At 34.9% G+C, this 23,991-nt stretch overlaps 4 protein-coding genes across 6 annotated transcripts; 1 reads left to right on the top strand and 3 right to left on the bottom strand.

Annotated features, from left to right (window-relative positions):
- On the top strand, positions 1-2,227 carry LOC133682532 (protein JINGUBANG-like). Its single transcript, XM_062105905.1, has one exon. It carries the CDS (start codon positions 499-501, stop codon positions 1,951-1,953), a length of 1,455 nt encoding a protein of 484 aa, XP_061961889.1. The 5' UTR covers positions 1-498; the 3' UTR covers positions 1,954-2,227.
- Positions 2,228-3,402: 1,175 nt separating this feature from the next.
- On the bottom strand, positions 3,403-9,328 carry LOC133682531 (cysteine-rich receptor-like protein kinase 42). 3 transcript variants are annotated; one of them, XM_062105904.1, is made up of 8 exons: positions 9,011-9,328; positions 8,770-8,903; positions 6,927-7,021; positions 5,943-6,190; positions 4,819-4,979; positions 4,385-4,461; positions 3,968-4,292; positions 3,403-3,833 (listed from the first exon to the last, which is right to left on the bottom strand). In XM_062105904.1, exons 1-8 carry the CDS (start codon positions 9,210-9,212, stop codon positions 3,684-3,686), a joined length of 1,392 nt encoding a protein of 463 aa, XP_061961888.1. In that variant the 5' UTR covers positions 9,213-9,328; the 3' UTR covers positions 3,403-3,683. The 3 variants fall into 3 exon arrangements, 2 of the variants coding, with proteins under 2 accessions (XP_061961888.1, XP_061961886.1); XM_062105902.1 differs by having other exon boundaries at positions 5,145-6,190; positions 9,011-9,327; XR_009836701.1 differs by having other exon boundaries at positions 3,694-3,833; positions 3,968-4,212; positions 5,145-6,190.
- A 4,743-nt stretch (positions 9,329-14,071) lies between these two features.
- On the bottom strand, positions 14,072-16,754 carry LOC133681531 (cytochrome P450 CYP82D47-like). The gene is made up of 2 exons (XM_062104593.1): positions 15,699-16,754; positions 14,072-14,916 (listed from the first exon to the last, which is right to left on the bottom strand). Exons 1-2 carry the CDS (start codon positions 16,686-16,688, stop codon positions 14,290-14,292), a joined length of 1,617 nt encoding a protein of 538 aa, XP_061960577.1. The 5' UTR covers positions 16,689-16,754; the 3' UTR covers positions 14,072-14,289.
- A 4,688-nt stretch (positions 16,755-21,442) lies between these two features.
- On the bottom strand, positions 21,443-23,429 carry LOC133681532 (cytochrome P450 CYP82D47-like). The gene is made up of 2 exons (XM_062104594.1): positions 22,364-23,429; positions 21,443-22,207 (listed from the first exon to the last, which is right to left on the bottom strand). Exons 1-2 carry the CDS (start codon positions 23,306-23,308, stop codon positions 21,584-21,586), a joined length of 1,569 nt encoding a protein of 522 aa, XP_061960578.1. The 5' UTR covers positions 23,309-23,429; the 3' UTR covers positions 21,443-21,583.
- Between the last annotated feature and the right edge of the window lie 562 nt (positions 23,430-23,991).

Genomic DNA, 23,991 nt, shown 5'->3' on the forward strand with positions numbered 1-23,991 from the left:
TCCAATATATATTTTTTTTTCAAATAAAAATCATCGCACCTCATCATGCTCTGCCTGATATAGCAACCATGAAAACGTTTATAGTAGTCAAATTTTCAAGTCTTCCTATCCAAATAACCTAACAACATGATGAAAAAAGTAATCAAAATGTTGTCCAGAGACCAGAAATAGGAATTAAAGCATCAACCACAGAAAGAAAACAGCCAATCCCAACTAATGGAACCAACATCCTTGTTTATTATTAGTAAAGGATCCCAAATCTCTCTCTACAAGCAATCAAAATGTTGAACATGAACAGGTGTCACAACCCCACGTCCCTAATCTTGTCTACCGTTGCCTTCTCAGCTATTTATGCATCTATAATACTCCCTGCCTTCTCTCCCGCCTTAGTTTCTTTAATATTGTTAACAAATATTCTCTCACCACCATTTTTTTTTAATTTTCCTATCGATTTCCTCATTTCTCCTCTGTTTTTGACCCTCTTTAGATTGAGGAGACATGATGAACCGGGGAGGAGGAATAGGCACACGAATGGGAGATGGAGAAGAAATAGGCACAAAGTTTGTGGACACGGGAAGCAGCATACCGAGATCGAAATTCGGCAACAGTGTGCATTCTGATCCAAATCTTTCAGCAACAGTTGCGGCAATACCCCGTGATGAGGTTTTTGCCCATCGAAATAGCAGTGCTTCCTTTACAAGTCCTGCCAGTTATGATCCTAACAGGATGAGCTGTGAGGGGTCTCCTATGACCATGTCACCATGGAACCAAACCGGTGCTGGCTCCAATTTTCCGTGGTCAATTGAAGAAAATCTTCCTCAAAATGGTCTAATTGGCTCGCTTGTTCGCGAAGAAGGTCATATTTATTCCTTGGCCGCAACCAAGGATCTTCTTTATACAGGTTCTGATAGCAAGAATATTCGTGTGTGGAAGAATTTGAAGGAGTTCTCTGGATTCAAATCGAGCAGCGGTTTGGTGAAAGCCATAATAATTGCAGGTGAGAAGATTTTCACGGGCCACCAGGATGGCAAGATACGAGTCTGGAAGGTTATTCCAAAGAATCCAACCGTGCATAAGAGATCAGGAACCTTGCCTACCCTAAAGGAAGTATTTAAGAGCTCTATCAGACCAAGCGCATATGTCCAAGTTCGGAACCGTTCTGCACTGTGGATCAAGCATTCTGATGCCATTTCATGTTTAACCCTCAACGAGGACAAAACCCTTTTGTATTCTGCTTCCTGGGATCGGACTTTCAAGGTATGGAGAATCTCAGACTCCAAGTGTCTCGAATCAATCAATGCTCACGATGATGCTGTTAATTCAGTAGTAGCGAGTCTAGATGGCTTGGTGTTCACAGGCTCAGCTGATGGAACGGTGAAAGTGTGGAAACGAGAGCAACAAGGCAAAAGGACAAAGCATTCTCCGGTTCAAACGTTGTTGAAACAAGAGAGTGCGGTTACAGCTTTGGCTGTGAACACCTCTGGTTCGGTTGTGTACTGTGGATCCAGTGATGGAATGGTGAATTACTGGGAATGCGAGAAGCAGTTAATTCATGGTGGGGTACTCAAGGGCCACAAGCTTGCGGTTTTGTGCCTCGCTTCTGCAGGGAATCTGGTCTTTAGCGGATCAGCTGACAAGACCATATGCGTGTGGAGAAGGGATGACAAGATTCACGCGTGCATGTCTGTGCTAACAGGGCATAATGGACCTGTCAAGTGCCTGGCGGTGGAGGAGGATCATGAGAAATCCAAAGATGGTGATCAGCGGTGGGTGGTGTATAGTGGGAGTCTGGATAAGTCTGTCAAGGTTTGGAGTGTGGCTGAGATGGCACCTGATATGTTTCAAATGGCCATGATGCAACAACAGCAGCAATATCAGCGACATATGGGTTCTGATGCAGATTCATTGCCATCTGATGGGAGCAGCTTAGCTAGTGAAAACAGGGCGAACTAATCTCCAGAACCTTGAACTTTAATTGCAAGATGTACTCAAGATTAATCTAATTGTTAAACATTGTGAGTTAGTTAAACAAGGAACGAATTCCATTCTTTCCTTTCCGGGTTTGATTGACAATGGAGGTCTGGGCTGGGGATAGTCATATTGGGGTTTGCGGTTTGCCATCAGAGAGGGAAGAGGAGTTTGACGAGTGTGGATTATTTTTCCAGTAGTATTGTACCTTGTAAGCCTATTGTGGATTAGAATGAATGGATGTCTATTAACTAGTAAATTTTATGCTATGAAGTTATTCTTCCTATATGTATTCTCAAATTGAAAATCTGCAGACATTATGCAAGTGGGGATGCTTGCAGGCATCATAATTGTTAAGAGTGATCATACACACAGATGTTGGGAATATCACAACAAAAAGAAAGAACAAAAAAACACAAGACAATGATTTTAAATGATTCGGCTGTGCCTACGCCCATAAGCAAAGAAGCGAAATTTTACTTCCCAGAAACACTCAATTCTCATATCATGCAATAGCTCACAACAGCTCACAATTTGACATACTAGAAAAGAAAAAAATAAGTCTAATCACACATTTAAAGAATAGCAGAGGATTTCTTATTCTACGAAGTTTTAATTGCTCGAGCAAACTAATCCTAAGCTCATAAGGATTCTATTACCAAGTTCTTATACAATTAGGATTAGAATTCATGCAACATTGCAACAATAATTTACTACTTTGTCTGGTCAAATAAGGGTTGAAGTGGTTCATAATTTGGTAGGTTAACTACCAGGCAAATCGAACTTCAAGTCCTACTATGCATTGTATAAAAGGTTCTAACTACATGATGCTCTATTTAAGCAGGCCACACAATCTGTAATCATCTCGTGAGAGAGAAATCGATACGGCATAAACTTGTTCTGCTACATGATTTGTAATGAATGCTCAAGTTTGTTTAGTTCCCTGCTACATGACTTTAGTCCTTCCATGATGCCACAGGCCGAAAGTTGTTTGTTGAAGTATATTTCAAGAAGAGAACGGAAGGGATCATAGATGACATCTCCTCTGGTTATACTGCCTCAGGTAACAACAACCATGAAAGACAGCTTATACGGAGTTGGCAAGGCAGACTAGGCATGGTGGATGTACCTGCTTTACATGGTTGGAGAGAGTGGGTCTTTTTTTTTTTTTTCCATATCGAATCTCCAAATGAGCCATGATTCTTCTATCATGCTTTTAACCATCTGCTCAAAATGCATCCTCAAAGATAATTAGACACTTTTTCTCCTTTTCCCAAAGGCAGCCAAGATAGAGATTTTGCCCACTGCAGGTTTTTTGTTTTCTTTGGTACGATACAGTAAATCAATTTGCCTTAACTTGCGTTTGCTATTCAAAAACAACTTTAATAGTGAAACCTGTTGCCCCAAATGTCACACCATACAAGGCGTAAGATCAGCGGTGAAGTTCCCTTTATAAATGAGTTGGAGAAGTTCGGGTAAAATCCGGATCCACAGTCCTACCATTAACGGAGCACACTTTACAACCAGAAGTTTGGATCGACGGGGAAAAGAAAACGAATCATGTCACCATTAACATGTTTGAAACTGGGAAAGCAACTCACCTATGGAAGAACTGAACCGTTCTGAACTATATATACATTTAACAGAAGATCATCTCACGCGGAGCCGATATCATTATACATATTGGTTGGTGCTAACTACTACAAAATCAATTTTCAATGAGAAAGCTTACGAGAATGACCCCTCCTTCTGTCAGGCTGTGTGCCTGAGCTCAGACCACGCAGACGGCCACTTCTATTACCAACTGAATTCACGTCTAAACTCAGAGGAACGGCCAGGTCACCCCCCTCAAGTATTCCAAGGACCTGGTATTTCGCAAATATGAGAAAAATGTAGTCATCCTTCGCTTCAGAGAATGCTATAGGTGCAGTTAAAAGCGAAAGGTACCATATATGTCGTAATTCGTAAATAGTTAAGAAATAATGGTAAGGTAGCGTACCTTTGACATTGGAGGTCTGGTTTCTGGATCTTGACGGAGGCACAAGGAAGCGGCAAGGCCCATAGCTTGTAGTTGACAGGCAAATTCAGGGAGTTGCTCTGAGGCCAAACATGGATCCAGTAATTGATAAATACTTTCCATGACATGACTTGGTTCTAATGCAGTAACAGGATGGAAACAGTCGGACAAAAAATTCCGTCCCCTGTAAAATTGCAGCATGCTGATTCTTTGACCTGTCATTAGCTCTAATAAAACCAATCCAAATGAAAATACGTCAGCTTTCTGCGTGATTTTTCCACCACTGGTGTACTCTGGTGCAACATACCTGGATTTAGGATGAAATCTTTGCAGTTTAAGCATAAATTCAAAACTCAACAGAATTGAACATAAGAAGAAAGGAGGTTATGTAAGAAGTACCCTGAAGTTCCAATGACTCGCTCTTCGATACCGATAGTACATTCAGCGTGCCACCTAGCAAGCCCAAAATCAGCAACCTAAAACAAAACAGTAAGGTGCATATTCCATCAGTGCTGGCATCCTCATGATAATCAGTCTGTTATGTGATAAGGCATTGAACATAAATGAGATCTAATCTTTCTTTAAAAACAAAATAGATTTGCAATAAGAAAGAGTCTCCATGGAAATTAAGTTCTTGTTTTTAAGCATAACCTGTCCTGGAATAGAGAAACAAAAGTCAAGGTTTTGGGCATGGATCCTTTTTTTTAGTACAAGCAAGGCATGAATCGTACAAATGATATTAAGGAACATTTGAAGAAGATGGAATCGTGATCTTACTAGCTTAAAGAATGAAAGGTCATGCTTCTAAAACAAATAAAGATTAAATTTAGTACCAGAGGTTCAAAATTATGGGTTACGAGGATATTATGAGGCCTCATGTCTCTGTGCACCACACAACCCACTCTGCAGTCTTCATGAAGATATCGTAAACCTCTTGCTGTCCCAATTGCTATTTTCAGTCTTGAGTTCCAATCTAGAGGTGCTCTTTTGTTTCCTGTAATCACAGAAGTTCAATCAAAGAGCTGATTTTTTTTACTGGGCAAAATTTACAAGCCAGAAGGATACATGCCAGCAGAGGATATTGAGAGCACAAAAATTTAGAAACCATAAAAGGAAGGGCACCGTCCTTGATGCAAACAAGGACAAGAATAGGGACTACCGTGCAAATGGAAGTCCAGGGACCCATTGCATATGTACTCATAAACCAATACTCTCTTCTTGCCATCAATGCAAAATCCAATCAACAACACAACGTTCCTGTGTAGCGCACAGCTCAATACCCTCACTTCCCTGCAGAAATCAGCATCTGCTTGAGAACCACCATACTTTAAGAGCTTCACTGCAACTACCTGTCCATCCCTTAACACCCCTCTATAAACTTTGCTAAAACCACCTTCTGCCAAGAAATTCATATCCGAGAATCCTTCTGTAGCTTCTTCCAGCTCTTCATAAGAGAACTGTCTTGGAGGTTTTCCAAAAGTTGGTGTCTTGTGTTGGCATAAAGAACATAAAGGAGGGGGCATTGAAGAAGTTCTACCTAGAGAAACTGCATGTCTGATACCTGAGCTTACAATCTCTTTTTGATGGCTCTGGATGAGCCTACTAGCCAGAGCATCGTGATCATATTGCACAAACTTATCAAGTAGAGTTCTGGAAGTTGGAGATTTAATTTTGCAAGTATTTCTGCAATTCAGGGTTTTGGAGACCTTCCCATCAACAATGTGTTTTTGGGGAATCCAAAATACACTCTTCTGACCACTGCTTACGGCTGATATTGGGTTTGTTGACAGAGGGACAATTCTTTCCCCATCTGAGTACATAGCTCTAAGTTGGTCATCGTAGTTGTTTTGGTCATCTTTTAATGTGTGTTTTATTTTATTCAGTCCTTGAAAAAGAGGATTTTGCTCATAAACAAGAAAAAGAGGCATCTCCGTATCATAGCTTGACGATGACGAACCTTCTCCGGTTCTCGAGTAGGGAGTACTTGGTTCTTCAGGGCTGCTCACAGGAGTAGAATGCTTCATCCTGTGTCCAAGCAGCATCCCAACATCTTTTTCTGGAGAAGCAGCAGCAGAATAGTATGGGTTTTGGACTTCATTCGAGCATCCCAAGTTAAGCCTGAGAACTTTTGCCTGAGAGCCTTTCATTACAACAATGTTGCATCGAAGTTCCTCAATGCAGTGCTTCAGCTCTTGCTTCAGTTTTCTGTTCTAGCAGAACAAGACACGATATAAACCAAACTTTAAGTTTCTCAGTATGCTCGGAGGCGAATAACAAAACAACATTAACGTCTTATTTATCATCATCATCATCACGGTACACAAATAGTAATTTTACATGAGCTGTTAAACCACAAATATTTACCTGAGCGGAAGTTTACATGGCTGTCGATATATAATGCCAGCAGCATGCCAACAACAGAAAAGAAATTCATCAAGCATGTAGTCCCAAGTCCAACAAAGGAGGAAGATTGATGTAACTTGGAGGTTATAAAAGTTCTTGGTATATAACACTCTTTGCTGTTACCATATGCTAAATTTGAAAACAAAATAACTTGTTCTCGACACCTTCATTTTATCAATATACAGTTGGAAATGATTCGAGCTCCTACTAGCATAGCATACACGATGTTGTTTTATCTTCTTAAAAAATCTTGAAACGATTTCATTCTAGATTGGATTTAATAATACGGATTCAATCCCATTAGAAATGGGATTGAAGAATCAAAACCAAAAGCCAACAAATTTTAAGTGGGATTAGCCAGGAACCACGAGGAAAAAATAACCTAGCAGTGTCATTTCCTAAAACTGCCAATTTTATGAATCATGGCTATAATTAAAACTACTGACCAAAGGAGCAGAGGACAATTAACCACTGCCCAACTAATTACGATATTAATAGCTCAGAAATAAGAAAATACTTTTTTTTTACGTGTAATTACTTGTCCAGGACAACCCAGTTGGCTCCATTGCGCCTTGCTTCAGCCACCACAACACTGCCCGGTGTACTTGACACCACCTTGATCCTCACTCCAACCTTCAATCAATAAAGCAACGTTAGCTTAGCTTAGTTACCTTGTTGAGTTTATGCATAAAACTACAATGCCAAGCATGGCACCACTGCGAGACCGTGTGGTGAAGCTAGTAGGAAACAATGATTGAGGTAGTCAAATAATTTTTTATATATATATATTAGATCTTATATATATAATTATATTTTAAATTTTAATTATGTCGCGATCATATCATAACATATTAATCAAATATCTATTTTTTTAATTTATTTTTTAAAAATTAAAGCTAAAAATATTTTTTTAAAACCACAATCGCAAAAAATATAACAATACCAAACACAAGGATCTATTTGAAAGTGTGATATAAGTTGTTTTTTTAAGTACTTTTCACTTGAAAATATATCGAAATAATATTTTTTTTATATTTGAAAATTTATTTTTGATATAATCAACATTTCAAAACGATCTAAGATCACAAAAAAAATAAAAATTTAAAGTTAAAAAAATTTAAAAACTTTCAAAAAAAATAATTAGACCACAATGACAAATAATATCTAAATAAGGTTCAAAGTTGTTCTATCCTCTAATCAAACCCTTGATGTTTTCTTTATCCATTTTGGCTTGTTTTCACCATTTTTACATCGCCGTAACAATCAGTAGCATTTTGAATCGATGAATCCAAAATAAAGTACGCCATGTTTGTCACTAACTCTTTGCTTTAAGTACCTTCAATTCTCACATGGAGTGTAACAAAATGTTCCCCAAAGTATGATGATGTGGGGCACCATGGCGCCATGAAGTAATTATGCACCCAAATGTCCAAATAAAGCACATGAAGGGTCCCTAATTGATCTTCAAAACTAGCAAATTAGAAGCACATGCTATTCCCATCATCGACTCAATTTGTTTGCATTTGACAACGCACCTCATGTCTGTTTGGATCCACACCAAGCTTCTACACACCACACAAAATTCCTAGAAACATGATCGCAGCATAATTGGCCCCCCTTTTAGGTCACCTTATGCCCCAAATGCTTCTAATACATGCATTCTTTTATTTTATTCTTTATAAGAGATCCATTCAGGGACGGAGAAAAAAAAAATTAGAAGGGGCAAAATTATAAATTAGAAGACTAAGAAAAAATTTCAATTATTTTTATTAAAATTATAAATATTTATAAGGAAAGGGCTTTTTTTTATAGGCCCTAGATCCATTGAATATTGGCTTAATACGTTGGCATTATTAACCTTAATTAACAGCCAAGGAGGCAAAAAAAAATTACAAATTTTGACAAGCAAGCAAGAAAGTCTTTAACCGTTTAAGAGAGAAATATACCCAAAAGACAAAAAAAAAAAAGTTAAAAATTTCTAACATTCAACAAGGAATAAATCTTGCTATAAGAATGAGAGTATGGATCATAGTTACCGGTCATGGTCTCACTCGGTACAAGATTCGAGGTTGTAAATTGGTTAAGTTGATTTATGGATTGATGAGTTAATCTAGATTTATTTTAAAATAATATTAATTTAGATAAAAAAAAATAAAAAAAATAAAAAAGATAATATTTTGAGTAAAAAAAAACAATCATTAAAATTATTTAATTGGGTAAATTGAGTCATAGATTAACAGTTTTCTACATTTAATAAAGTCAACTTTCTAAATAAATAAAAAAAACAAACTGGATTTTCTTTTATACCGTCTCACATTAAAACGAGAAAGAAAGCAAGCAAGCAAGGAAACAAGATGGCAAATGGGTAAATTCAAGCTAACCTCAATCAGGTTATGAAACTGAAGCATCATCTGAGAACAATTCTCGGAGATTTCAGAAACACAATCCGGCAACCTCTTACGTTGATCACTCCCACAATCTCCAGCCAACCTCGGAAAGTTCCAAAACCTTTTACCTACGCACATCAAAATACAAACATCCACACTTTATCAGACCGAAAAAAGAAAGTTGATAGTAACAAAAGACTAAAGAGAGTGTCAGCATTTGAAAATCCTGGATTACCGGATTTTTCCTTAGTGAAGACAGCAAGCAACGTTATGCCATCGCCAGGATGGACAACGTGAGTGAGAGCCCAAGCTAATGCTGTCTTGGATATCACTTTCTCTGCTTTCACTGCGATCACCACTTTGTCTGCCGGCACCGTGTTGGTGGTGCGTTGTTGGTGGTTAACACTCTGTTGCTGTTCAATTTTCTCCGGAAACATCTTGCCGTCAAGTTGAAGATTCCGGGAAAATTTAGAAACCTTTTATCGTGAATTTGACGAGGAAATTTTGGCCCGCTTAGCTTTTATAGGTGACGTTCGCGTAAGAAGGAAGTGGCTTCTTAAAGGTCTAAAGTGAAGGGCAGTTTATTCATTAAAAAAAAATAAAAAATGAAGGGCAGTTTTGGAATTTAAAAACCATGGTTAGTTGACTGTGGTTAGCAAGTGGTTAAGACCAGGATTTCAGTGTTCAGAAAAGGTGGTTAAGACGTACGACCAGGATTTATTTTTTTTTCTTGTAAAACCGAACTTGAAGTCTTAATTGAATAAATTAGATAATAAATTAGTAGTGTAAATCTCTTAATTATATCTTAATTCAAGTTGTTGGTTCGGTAGTAAAGGTATTTCTCGACTTATTATGTTTGGGTTTTGAAATAAATATCAATCTATTTCTTAATATATCATAGTATTGATATAAAATTTTTAAAAAATTTAAAATTTAGAAAATAAATCCAAACATAATAAGCCCAGAAATACCATTAATCTTCAATAATATATTTGGTATTAAAATATAATTAAATATATATATATATATATTTTTAATTTTAAATCAGTATGATATATTAAGAAATATATTGATATTTATTACAATATCCAAACGTAAATAATATCAATATATTTTTTAAACGTAAACAATATTATCTTTTTTAAAAAAAGATTAATCGACAAAGTGGTTCAAACGAATCATCAAAGGCATGGTCGTAGCAAAATTCTATGTTTTGATAGCAGATTTTTTTAATTATTCGACGAAATGCATGTTGGCTGATGCATGTCCCTACGTGCATGAGAAAAGCCTGTAATGGACTCTTACGTGGACCACCTGATTTTACATGTCAACGGCAGCATTTTTCCTTTTTAAAGCCTTGGATATTAAGATTTGCTAAAAGAGACAAAATTCGAGGCATGGCTGATTGAAGATGCTCGAAACCTGTCCAACAGAGGCTGAACTCAGGGTGGTTCGGATTACTATAAGTTAAAGACAAAGGAACAGGGACGCTAGTTTTACTACAAATGCAGTGCCATTGCATGTTTTGTCTAATGGAAATTTCCTTTCATGAATGTGTTGTAACCATCGTTGATTTGTAAGGTCTAGGTACGGGACCAGCTTGAAATGTAACCTTCAAAACATAGTTGTCTGACCCGCCCGATTCGAGAAGTAACTAAAAAAAATCTGAATTATTAAGTATTTAAATCAACTTGAAAGTCATCAAATCAACTATTTTTAATTAAATAGTGTTGTTTCGCGCTATATATCTTTATTTTTTTAAAAAAAATTACCTCATTAAATTTAAATGAGGTTTGACTATGTCATTAGCAATTTGATACAATTTAGTAGAACAAACTAAAACTTACAAGATCAATTTTTTTTTTTAAACTTAAAAATCATATCTATATTTGAAAAATAACTAATTTAAACATAACTGCTATTGAAAATAAAAGTTAAAAAAATAGCGGTTGTTTCAAAAATCATTTATAAACCAAATTAATTAACATCTACAAAACTCAATTTAAATTTTTATGAAAATCCAATGGTCAAAAAATAAAATTCAAGATTTTATGACAAAGAAAGAATGGGTCACTCGAGACACGCTAGAGTTGCGTTTTTGACACACCCATTATCATTGAAAGATATCAATGAGACAATTCTAACCACGCCTTAAAAGATCATCAAACATGGTTCTAATTTGTTAGGGGTTTTGTTCAAGATTAATTTATAGTTAAGTACGAACTTGTTTAATAGTCTTTTAAAATGTAGTTAAAATTGTCCCGTCGAGATCTTTGTAACCGTGCCGAGCGTGTCAACAATAGATCCTAATGTGTCCTCATTGATCTATTTTTTCTTTCCTCCTCTCTCTCTCTCTCTCTCTCTCTCTCTCTCTCCCTCTCCCTCTCCCTCCCTCCATCACCTTATCTTTTTAGCCATTGAATCTTAAATTTTTTTTTTTAACCACTTAATCTTTATAAAATTTTGAGTTAAATTTTTGATAAGATTAATTATTTTTGAAGAAGATAAAATATTACTACATAACATCTATTCTCAGTAGCGGTGGACTACAAAATTGATATTAAAAAACACGATTATGTTCAATCGCTATTATTAGTGACGGTTTTGTACATAATTGATATTATTCAAAGTATGAAAACCTATGTTATTCTTCAAGAATTTTTATCAAACTATTTCATTTTTCAAAAAAATTACAATCAATTGTGAGTAGGAGTACATGACTGCTATCTTTGAAGTGATGACACTGATTTATGATTATTATTGGACGACCAAGAGTTTGTGATGACGACCGACCATGTGGGCCGCCATATTCAATGACATGTCGCAAAAGCACCATGTGCTGATAGTTATGATCTTGAATTTCTAGCTGGTCGTGCTGTTAGTTAGAGGACCACTTGAACGTGTGTTTGTTAAGTGAAAGTGTTTTTTAAAATTATTTTTTTAATTAATTTTTATAAAATAATTTTTTAATATTAACATGTTAAAACTCTAAAAAATAAAAAATATTAATTTAATACTTTTTTAAAATAAATCTCACAAATAGAAGCTACACAGTGAGTCCAAGGTTTCTCTAGGCGGCTCTGGCCATGAATGGCTTCCTTCAAGGCTTGGAATTTCTTGAATGACACCATCTATGAATTAATTAATGCGGCCGTCTTCGTATATCCATGGAGAACTTGAAAATTAATTTGGAATTGAAATAGTAATATAAGAGACTTTAGGAAATTTAAGGGTCTTATATAATTCCCTTGATTCCTCATTAATGTGTGCTGAAAACTTATATTAAATGGGAAAAGACAATTTTATTGACAAATCCAAAGGTTTGCACAGAAGCTAAGTCTTAATATTATCATGTGTATGTATATGGTATATATATCACCCTCTCTATCTTAAGAAAATTGGTATAAATTACATGGAGTAAGAATGTCATTAATTGATATGTTATATTTTTATTTTTTATTCGTACTTTTAAAAACACCCCATCTTCAATTAGAAATCTCTTAGAAAATGAGTCATAATTAGAGGTGTTGTAGGAAAATACATTATTTTAAATATTAATACATAATAGTAGAGAGACTTTAATTTTAAACATAAACAAATAGAGGGATGTGGAAAAACATTAACCCATAAAACTTTAAATTACATATATAATAAAGGGTCATTTGAATATATCCAAATCATATCCATTGAATGGACATGCATGGAGGCTGGTTCCTTCTTTATGTTTTCATCCGTCCAAATGCTTGCTTCTTGAATTTATGGAGTCCACAATCATTTAATCCGAGATGTAGAATTCAACACATTAATTAATTAAGATCCAAAGTGATTATTCAAATTATACAAAAAAAAAAAGAAAAAAAGAATTGGTTTCTCATGAATTTAAAAAACTATTAAGACCACCTTCCATAATTTTTAAGCATTGAAGAATGATGAAGGAATTTCTTAAACACAAAACCAAAAAAAAAGAGTGCTGTAGAAAAACATTGGCCCAAGAACTTGATATATAGTCAATATTAATTTTTCTAAAGCATCCACTAATGTCGTTCCCAAATCATTCATTGCCTATAGGCTTTTTGATCGTCAATAAATGGATGATGATTGCTACTCTATTATTGTTTCTAAAGGATATAATATATAGTGAGATTTTAATCAGTCACTTTAAAACTACAAGTAACCCTACCATAAAAGTTAAATGGGGCGTGGACTGTTTTTTTTTTAAGCACTCAAGGTGACTATTTAAGAACTCAAGCCCTCAATTTAATTTGTTCCTCTATCACTTCTTATGGCTTCATGGTTGAACAAATCACATGGAATTCCTTTAAGTGCTAATGGAGGTCTTCACCTGCGAAGCCTCAAAAAATAAGTAGTAAATGAATCAAATTAGATTTTAACTCAAAAGCTACTTCAATATTTGGAAATTCAATGCATAGTGGGTGCTGGTTCACGTTGAGAGTTGCTTAATGTTCTATGTTTTACCATCTTTTCAGAAACTTCTGCTTCTCTTTTGCTTTTAGAATTGCTGGTTGAAAGCGTTAAAGTTGGCAGGTTCTCCTCTCGTATTTTTACCTTTCTATTTTCTCTTGTAGTTCTCTCAACTTTTGGATCAAAAACTAGTTCACCTGTACGAGAAGATCTTGACATAAATCAGTTTACTATTAAAAAAAAATTAGATAAAAACTTCCTCAGCAACAGCTCCAAAATTTGGTCAGTCGTTGGAACCACTAAAATATAATTATGACTTAATTATCACAAATAAAATAAATTTATAATATGATCGTGAAAACCAGGTTGAACCCAAGAGAAATTTCGTTTAATCTTCCTACAATATACTGAAATGAAAAAGAATGAGAGATTTGAATGAAAAATTCAAGAAACAATAATTCTGAAAATAATAAATTGATATGTTGCTAAATTAGTTCAAGGGTCCACACATCCATTCCTATAAATTTGCTGATCATCGAAGTAAAATAAATATTCTTTCACGTCAAACAAATAAATTTGATATCACTTAAAACTGAGGGAAATCGATGAGATTACGAAAACATTAATTAGAAAAAGCTTTCTAATTAATTTCTTACTATCAAGCGAATGTAAAGTAATTTTCATTGACAGTAGTCTTAGGAATAAAATTTATGCATTTATTTTAAGTAAACGTTCAAAAGCTTGTCAATTTAATTTAGTTTATTTTTCCCTAATAAATCAAGATGAGAGTTACAACAATTAAATTAATTTTTTTGCTTCTTACACTAGTCTCTAATAACAATTACGGATTAAAAGAAACTAGAAAGCATACATGTCATCTCAAAACAATTCAATAATCTTGAATAACAATCAATAACATAATTCTGAACAAGAAAAAATAAATGCTTGTATCTAAAATAATTAAAATGATAATGTTGTTTCTCACAACTTGCTAATGGAGATGGCGTATATCCCTCTTGAACCGAATTTAAGAGTATAGTTCATAATTATTGGAAATTTAACAAAAGCAAATAGACGATTTAGAGGTATGTTTTAATGTCCATATAGACGAGAAGAAAGGCGTGGACTGAGAAGAACTTCGAGGGGCGTTGCTCGGAGGTTGGTTAATCCACTGCTCTCGTGCATGTCAACTGGTTCACCTGACGGGGTTGCAAAATCAAACCCATGTAGCAATGTAGCCAGTGCTAGATCCATGACATGAAGGGCAAAAGATACTCCAGGGCACATTCTTCTGCCACTTCCAAATGGAAAAAACTCGAAGTTTTTCCCTCTAACATCAAAACCTCTGTGAGTTGTTAGAAATCTTTCCGGATCAAACTCGTTAGGATTGGACCACACCCTTTCATCACGATGAATCTTCGAAACATTAACAAGAAGTCTTGTCCCTCTCGGAACATGGTAGCCATCTATGGTGCAATCCTCAATGGCCTCATGCGGTAACGAGAGTGGTGCAGCTGGGTATAAACGCAGCGTTTCCTTGAGCACAGCTTTAAGATAGACCAAATTTTGCACATCCGATTCTTCCACTTGTCTTTCCTTACCAACGTGGGTGTCTAATTCAAGCTGTGCCTTCTTTAGCACATTAGGATTATTGACTAGTAAAGAGAGAGCCCATGACAAAGTCACTGCTGTCGTGTCTGAGGCTGCCAGAATAAGTGCCTGCAAGAGTGATATTCCGCAAGCTGTAGCCCATTAACTCAAGCAACGTCCATAGACTAATAATTATTTACATTTTTTTTAATTTATAATTTATAATTTCAGCCTCATCTTGAAAAATATATCTATATCTTTTTCTATTTCATTCAAATAAACTAATAATTATTACTAACTTAAAAGAAGGTAAAATGTCTCGAACTTTAAATAGGTCAAAGTGTCAATAGTTTTTATCTAATTTATTTAATGTAGATAATTAAAAATTAGATTTTTTTTTTGTTAAGTTATGCTAGTCACATGACAAATACTAACCTCAATTTGAATGAAAAGTTAACTTAATATGAATATTTCTTTTTTGTTAGTTTTTTTAATGATTATTTAAGCTGAATAAATTTGACATAATATATTTAACTAATAGTTTAGGAGATGTTAGCGTATTTTACCCCTTAAGATGTTCAACAAAAAAGATGTATATTCTCCTAAAATATTCTCTTATTCATGATTTTGTTTTTTTGCAATGAACATAAAACTTGTTAAAATGTTGCCTCCTGGCATCATTGTTGCAATGCACAAATTATTGTTTAAATTATGCAACTTTTTTTTTTCTTTTCAATGTTAAAATAAGAATTGCAGAGCCTTCTACATTTATCAATCTATAGTTTATTTATAGTCTAATTAATGTTATAGGGAGTTGACTTAATCCTTAAAAGACTAAGCATAGAGGGTAATAATTAATTGAATTGGGTATGAACTATAGCATGGGTTAATTGGTGTGGAAGATTAATTACCAGGGATGTAGCTTTGTTGATGGTATCAGAATCTCCGCCTTGAACTGCTTCTGCATCATTATCGAAAACATCTAGCATCAAATCCATGAAGTCCTCCTTACCCTTAACAATTCCAGCAGCTCTTTTTCGCTTGTGTTCTTGGAGCCAATCTTCAACAACAAGGTCCAGTTCTTTTGCAGTCTTCTTCATAGCCTCCCCATGCCCCCCAAGATCCAAAAACCTTAAAAATGGTAGCGCATCAGACACCGAAAACACCCTTGTCCAATGAAAAAAATCCTTCAATCCCTTTTTCCATCCTTTCACACTCTCCTCATCCTCAACGTTTGTGATATATCCCACTGTTTTTCCAACAATTGTTCTAAGAACGATGTTTAATGTTAGATCTCCAAACCATCTTTTCATTTCCACCAATACCAGATTACTTTTTGATTTTGATGCACTACCTCTATTCTCGTCCCATAACTTGTACAACTCTTTCAGAAATGCCCTTACCTCGCTCTCTCGTACATCTTTCAGCTTCTCTAGCCGGTAGTTTGATAGAAGCTCAACCGTGGTTATTTTGCGGACTTGACGCCAATAAGGCCCATATGGGCTAAAACCCATCATTGCACCATCGTAGGTCAAAAGCTCAGAGGCAAGTGTTCTCGGACGACCGGAAAAGGCTTTATCATGGGTGGTGAAACACTCCCTGGCGGTCTCCCAATTGCTTACTACCAAAGCTCGGTGCACGCCCATCTTGATTGTGAAGATGGGTCCATATTTTTCAGCCATAATGCCCAGTACTTTATGGGGAGGTTCCGCCCCTCCTAACAGATGGAGGTGGCCAATCACAGGCCATGCTCCACCAGCTTTTGGTGCTGCTTTCTTCTTGCCTGTGCCTGCTAAAAATTTTCTTGAAATCCAGAAGATTGAACAGATTAAAATAAAAATTAAACACATGGGATTGGAGGTCATGTTATTGGTGAGGAATGGAAGATTAAAAAACTCCATAGCTCGTTCTGGAGATTTGGGATGTAACGCCTTCCTATAATAATATCAGCTTTTTACAATGTTGAGAACTGTTCGGATGAGTCCAAAGCTTGCTGTTGCTTTCATATGGCCTTTGTTTTTTTACGATCGAGATTTTCTCCGCATACCGTAGAAACAAAAATAAATAAATTTATATGTATCAATTTTTCTTATATATCATTTTCATTTTACTTTTACATAAAATGATAAATCAAAACTAAAATAAATTAAATAACATAAAAAATAAACAAGTCTTACAATTCACATATGAGATGATATTTAAAATATTTTATTATAAATATAATATCTCATAAATAAAAATAATCAATAAAATAATATCACGAGACATCGGCAAAAAACTTGAGTGCCCTTATAATTTTCTATAAATAAAGCTTATCCTAGATAGAGGGGAAAAAAAATTTCTTGAAGAGATTTTTTTTTTCAAGACAACTTTTTTAAGCATAAAAGCTCTAAAATCTTTTTCATTTACGTTTAAAGTTTATAAAAAATAAAGCTCTGCTGGATCAAATATAAACATCTCATAAAAATTTTTTGATAATACTTTGAAGATAAATTAAAAGTACTCTTTAAAGTATCAAATTATCAAATCTCGGTATACAATACATGTCTAAAACCAAGTTATTGTAAAACACAGATCTTGACTTGATTGCACATATAAATCAAGTCACGATATATCAAATTCAATAAGAAAATCAGAAATATTTTATTCTTTTGTAAGGATATTTCAAATAAAGATTATATCTAGTCATATATCTTAATAAAATTAATTAAAAAAAATATTTTGAACTACGATGTGACTTGATGCATGCTTTATAAAAAAAATACATATACAAGTTAGAAATTATTATAAATACAATCACACACCCCTTGAAACTATCTCGAATAATTTGTTTATTCGTATGGTGAAAAAAAAGTAACCTAATAACACAATCATATCTTAAAAGTATAGGTAACATCATTCAAGTCCAATGATGTTTAGAAGAAGAAGAAGATGAAGAAAATTAAACAATAAGTGTAATTAACTGAAGTCGTCATCTTGTATTTTCCAAACTAAACATTAAATCCAAAACTAGTTTGATTAGTTATTGAAAAAAAATAGAGAGTTGCGTATCTGCTAGGACTGGCTGCCTGGTGATCAATTCTGGACGGCTAGTAAAAGGAAAAAGAAAGAGTAACTCGGCTTTTATAGCCACACTCTAACCTGATATAAAAAAAAAAAACAAAACCTTTTTCCTGTTCGATAGAGGCAAAGTCAATATACAACACTAGAAATTTTCTCTTCCCACTCTCGGCTAAAAGAGATGATGAGCATTAAAGAAAGAAAGAAGGAAAAGAAAGGATTTTTTGACTGGGATCTTCCTATTTCAAGTGTCAACTGAACGACAGGGGACCAGCACTAAATTATATCTCTTCCCCTCTCTCTCAATGTGTCACGGAAGGGATAAAGAGTTAACAAATTGACACCTTGAAATCAATCTTTTATTGGTCAAGATAAGATTCCATATTATGATAAACCACAAACTTTGTTGGTTCACGCCCACATTACCAAATTGAATAAGAAAAAAAGAATTCATTTGGTACGATAGGACTTTTGAATTAAATTTTTTGAATAATTAATGAAAAAAATAAATAAAAATAACTTTATATAAAAAATATATTCTGTAAGAATCACTCAAATCAACCTTGTTAAAGAAGAAAATATGGAGTAAATTATAATCCATAAACTAAAAGTTATAAATTTCAAGTCTTGATTAAATTAAAGTTTCAATTCATTTCTATAACAAAATTCTGATTTAATTTAAAAGTTATTTATAATTAAATACGTTGAATTAATTTATGCAAACCACCATCCCCTGCTTTGCCCTAGTCGCTAGTAGATAGGGTTTTAATTCGCTTCGAGGCATGAAAGAGAAATAGAAGGATGTTAAAACAGGTAGAGAGCATTGGGAAACTATCGACAGAGAGACTGTCCAATTTTCCAACATTTGAAGGCAATAATGAGGCATAAGTGGAAGCCTTTGAGAGGTTTAGATATTGATAAGATTGGCAAGATTATTTCACTTCCAATTCTTTCAAGGGATCGAAGACAAACACAAAGTATTTGAGAAGGCCCCTCCCCTGGAATTTTGATAAGCAGGTTCTGATTTTAAAGAAGCCTTGGCAGATTGCTTTGTTGAAGAACCTTCTCGGGGTCGTCAGGGCTTGTGATATGCTTTAAACAGTTATAGACAGTCTATAATCTTTAACTTCCAGCAAAGAAAGTTTGGATCCACTCCAACAGTAGTGAAAAATCAGTCTCGGTTGAAAAAGAAAGCCTACGCTTTCAGCTAGAGGATATATCAGTATAACAAGGGAAATGCGCTGCCAAAAACCAGGAAGATTATCACTGGAAAATCCTCGCTTAGCTCAGAGCATCACTACAACTTAATCATTACTATAACCATGTGAACACATACACTAACAGTTGCAAGTCCAAGATTTCTAATATTGCACCAAACAATAGCCCCAAAAATAGCTAATTTGAAAAAAAAATACAATTCTACTCAGTTAATCCTTACCGATATTGAAAGAACAGCCTCTTCACTCTGTGTCAAAGGTGCTAGAAGCGCCTGAACATTTCGTTGCCCATGTGATGAAGCACCAGATTGGCCTTCTAATTTCAACTTTTGAGCTCTAACACCGAGGATATGGTTAAATGCTGCAAGTGCACGCCCACGATGTAAATGGTGCTCAAGCCCAAGTTTAGTTTCCTGAATTTAATACGACTTCAATAAATTAAAATTAAAAAAATATGAATTAATTTATTAAAATCTTATGAAAATAACCAAACCATTGCGTAAGTTTTTCACTATAGCCATAAACACAGTTTACCTACAGTAAAATTATTTATTTGCCCATGAGTGGAGAAAAAAAATGATCTCTATGGTGAGGGTGCTTCGGTGTTTTTTACTGTCTATTGATGATCAAAAAATTGTTCAGGAATATCTAGGTTTTTTTTTATTTTTCTCACCATAAAAATATTCTTTTATCTTAGAATCAACAAAACTTAGAGCTGTTGGTCAAGAAATTTTCTGACTTTTCATAAACTTTTAAATAAAAAAATACTTATTTATTTCCAGGGTCAAAAAAATGTTGGGCCTTTGAACAAGGGCTTTTATGGTTTTTTCCATTATTTATGTATAATTACAGTATGTTTTTGGCCTTAGAAAAGAAAAAAATAATTCAAGTTTACATTTGAGAGTATTTTTATACTTTTACATGGATTTTTTTACATGGATTTTTTGGATAATTACCAAGGTTAGGGTGATATTTTGGTATTTTCATATTAACTTTTAATTTCTTAATAAAAAAAAACTATTGGCGTGTGTTAAGTGAGTAGGTGATGTCCACCCTATTATGACAACATGTGTGACACTACTTAGTGACCAAACTTGATATTCCGCCATCTCTTCGGATGCGCCATCATGTCCTCTTCCACATGGTGGAGCGCATAACTATGTATGATGATTAGATTATTGTCTAGAGTCATTTTTCTTCTTCTTTTCTCTTTCCTTCAAGGAAAAGTATATGACTGTCCTTTTTTTTTTGTTTTTCAGTTTCAGTTCTCATTCTTTTATTTTCTTATTTGATTTTTATTCCTTTTATAAAAGTTTTAATTTTTTTCAATTTAGTCCTTTAATTACAATTTCTCATATGTTTTGTTTTTCAATTTGGTCCTTATTATTTTGATTTTGATTTTTTTCCTTGGCCCTTTCGTTAAAACTTTTTTGGCTTTGAATTTCATCCTCCAATCAAATTTTTTGTTGTTTTATTTTTTTTCCAGTTTAACCCTCTTTTTTTTTTGTTAAAGCTATTTTTTCAATTCAATTTAAGCCTCCAGTTGAAAATTTTTGCTTGCCCTAACATTTGATTTGTTAGGGATTTGACTTTGTGCGATTTTATCGTTTTGCATTATTTTTTTTAAAAAAAATATTAGTTTTGTGATTTTCTTCAATTTTTTATGGGTTTATCTTAGTCTCATGACTTAGATCACGAGTTTTGCATTCCTCTCCTGCAAGCTGCAATGACAGAAGTATCTTTTTTTATTAAAAAATAATATAAATTATATCTTATACTTAACTATTTAAATTTTTTTGTTTAATTAATTTATTAACATGATATCAAAACTTTAATAACCAAGTAATTACAAGTTTAAATCTCATCATTCTTATTAATTTCATAAAAATTAAGTATAGAAAATAAAATAAAAATCTAATCAGAATTATTCAAAAAACTGTTTAATTCGATTAATTGTAAATCAACTTTTATAAATATTCGGAATGATTCGACTAATTTCCTTGCCCCTGAACAACGACAGATCACCACTGCAGCACCATAACAATAACAGTATAGCATCGCCATATAGATGACAGATCACAGCTCTTTGGGTCGGAGTTTTAGCCTTGTTAATCATGCCAGTATTTAGAATGGGCAATCAGAGCCCATCACGAGGATTAAAAGTGGGTAATCTATGCCTGCCGCCATTGCTTGGTTTCCTTAACTCGATCGTTTCCAGATTTCATTGGGGAAGTGGGATTTTTAAACCATCACACTACAAGAAAGGACGAGTAGAAATGTGTCTCCACTGAAATCGAAGCATATCCATATGTAGGGAAAACTCTAATCCAATACTTGTGACACGCTGCTGAAAGAATCAGACGCAACTAGGAGAAAAATTTCCAAAGCAAAATCACCTGTCAATATGATGGCCTTATTATATTAAGAGACTTATTTTTCTTACAAGAACAGCCAAGGGGTTGGACAGCATATAGAAGTGAGACAGATTTATATGTGACAAGCATTCTATTTCTCAAAATCTATTCATAAACAGAAGCAGGCAAGCGTGGTTTGACTAGAACTTGAAGGGGGGTAGCCTGGCTGCATGTTAGCCCAGCAGTTCCAGTCATATCAATCGGTGCATTTGATGGAGGTGAGATTTCAAAAGCTTGGAGGATACTCGCCAGCACTAAATGACTCATTCGGAGTCCCAAAGTCGCCCCAGGACAAGCTCTTCTACCGGCACCAAATGGGATGAGCTCAAAATGTTGACCCATGACATCAACAGCCTTGTGCGAACCAAGCAACCTCTCTGGCTTGAACTCTGTTGGGTTGGGCCACACTCGTGGATCCCTTTGGATCTTATGAATGTTCAATAGTAACCGAGTGCCTGCAGGGACATAGTAACCACCTATAGTGCAGTCTGCAGTGAATTCGCGGAATCCTCCAAGTGGACCTGCAGGGTATAACCTGAGTGCTTCTTTGACACAAGCTTGGAGATATGTTAGCTTCTCGATGTCCAATTCATTCACTAGTCTTTCCTTGCCAACATGAACATCCAGTTCTTCTTGAGCACTCTTCAATGCAACGGTATTGTTCAGCAATAACGACAGTGCCCAAGTTATAGTGACAGTTACAGTATCAGTGCCCCCTATAATGAGAGACTGCAATATACATCTCCTATAATCAGATATGTGTGTGTTTGAACTGATAAAAGCATATAACATCATATTAAGTGCAAAATGAGGGAATTGAAATATTAGTTACTAAAATACGGGGAAATTTTTCTCTAAATCAAACGTAAGGCATTAATTGTATACCAGGGATGTGGCTTTGCGAACTGTATCAGCGTCATAACCAGCCAAGTTGATACCATCAAGAGCATATAGCATCACGTCCATAAAGTCTTGCTCTTTGTTAGCTGATTCACCTGAATCTCTCTTCCTGCGATGCTCCGCTAGCCATTCGTCAAAAATATTGTCCAATTCCTCAGCATTTCTCTTCATGGCTTTCTCATATCCACCCCAATCCAACCACCCCAAAAATGGAACTGCGTCCCTTAATACAAACAACCCCGTCAAGTGAAAGAATTCCCTCATCGCTCTCTGGCATCGGCGCGCCTCATTTTCCTCAGTAACAATGCCAGCATCATCGTATCGTTTCCCTGCAATCATCCTGAGCATCAGGTTTAAATTCATGTCAGCAGTCCACTGCTTGATGTTAACCAGAATTTGGCTTTCCTCATTTTTATCCTTTGAGTACCATAGCTTGTATAGCTCTTTAACTGAGACCTCAACCTCAGAGGCCCTAACATGTTTTAGTAGCTCAAGTCTGCGGTTGGAGAGTAGTTCTGACGCAACTATTTTACGAATTCCCCGAAAGAATTCTCCATATGGAGAGAACCCAAAACTGGCAAAGTTGTAGCCCAAAATTTTTGAAGCTGTGAGTTTGGGGCGAGAACTTACAATTGCATCGTTGGTGGTGAATAGTTCCTTAGCCAACTCCCAGCTACTAACCACCAAAGCTGGGTACATCCCTATCCTAATGGTAAAAATAGGTCCATATTTGTCAGCTAAGGCTCCTAATCTTAAGTGGGGAAGCTCAGCTCCTGCTAACAAGGGAAGGTGACCTATAATAGGCCAAGCACCGCTAGCTTCTGGTGCTAATTTGGTCTTGGAAGATTTGGACCTCCTTAGCAGGTAGCATGAAAAGAGTACTATAGCAGTCGGTATGATAGTGCTTAGGTATGGGAGAAGGATATCCATAGTGGTTTGTCTAATCAATCTATCAATGGTGGAATATTTCGTGATGAAGCATAAATACACACCTCTCTTTTGACTAGGTACAAGCACACTGATAGAGGAGAGAGAGAGAGAGAGTAGTTAAATGGCAGTGATCGATAATGGAGTAGTTAATGGAGTAGCTAAAAAAAATGATTGTTTTTGTAAGAATATTAAAATATCAAGTTGATTTTTTTTTGTACACTAATAATAATGTTTTAATACTAGTAAGATTTTAATTAAAATAATTTTTTATTGTTAAAAAAAACTAAATCATAACGGTTGGTTGGACTATAAATAAATAAATTATTTTTAAAAAATAATACTATAGTTTGAGCTCTTATATCACACATCATGTTTTTTTTTCTTTTTCTTTTTTTCCAGTCATCATAATTTTATTCAGCTTTTAGAATGAACTGCAGGATTAATTTTTATAATCTAATAATTTTATTCAGCTTTTAGGATGAACTGCAGGATTAGTTTCAGCTTTTAGGATTTGGGCAGTGATCACCCATATCAATATTTATTTTCGAGGAAGAGAAAAACAAAGCAAAAGTTACAGCAAAAAGTTGCCTGAAATCTTATCCAATCGCCACTAGTAAGATTTGACCAAAATTCTCCTTGCTTTTCACCCGATCTGCAGATCACGAGACTACAGTAATGTGTTA

The sequence above is a fragment of the Populus nigra genome, chromosome 2 (genome assembly GCF_951802175.1).
Source record: "Populus nigra chromosome 2, ddPopNigr1.1, whole genome shotgun sequence".
In the NCBI taxonomy this organism is placed as follows: Eukaryota; Viridiplantae; Streptophyta; class Magnoliopsida; order Malpighiales; family Salicaceae; genus Populus; species Populus nigra.

What these genes read in the sequence shown, in the direction of transcription:
- LOC133682532 (XM_062105905.1), top strand. Translation starts at nt 499, where the DNA reads ATGATGAACCGGGGAGGAGGAATAGGCACACGAATGGGAGATGGAGAA.
- LOC133681531 (XM_062104593.1), bottom strand. Translation starts at nt 16,688, where the DNA reads ATGGAGTTTTTTAATCTTCCATTCCTCACCAATAACATGACCTCCAAT. An exon ending in TCAACAAAGCTACATCCCTG is followed by an intron (nt 14,917 to 15,698) that starts GTAATTAATCTT and finishes TCACTCTTGCAG; the next exon opens with GCACTTATTCTGGCAGCCTC.
- LOC133682531 (XM_062105902.1), bottom strand. Translation starts at nt 9,212, where the DNA reads ATGTTTCCGGAGAAAATTGAACAGCAACAGAGTGTTAACCACCAACAA. An exon ending in AGTTTCATAACCTGATTGAG is followed by an intron (nt 7,022 to 8,769) that starts GTTAGCTTGAAT and finishes TATTGATTGAAG; the next exon opens with GTTGGAGTGAGGATCAAGGT. An exon ending in CCTGGACTTCCATTTGCACG is followed by an intron (nt 4,980 to 5,144) that starts GTAGTCCCTATT and finishes CTGTGATTACAG; the next exon opens with GAAACAAAAGAGCACCTCTA.
- LOC133681532 (XM_062104594.1), bottom strand. Translation starts at nt 23,308, where the DNA reads ATGGATATCCTTCTCCCATACCTAAGCACTATCATACCGACTGCTATA. An exon ending in TTCGCAAAGCCACATCCCTG is followed by an intron (nt 22,208 to 22,363) that starts GTATACAATTAA and finishes TGTATATTGCAG; the next exon opens with TCTCTCATTATAGGGGGCAC.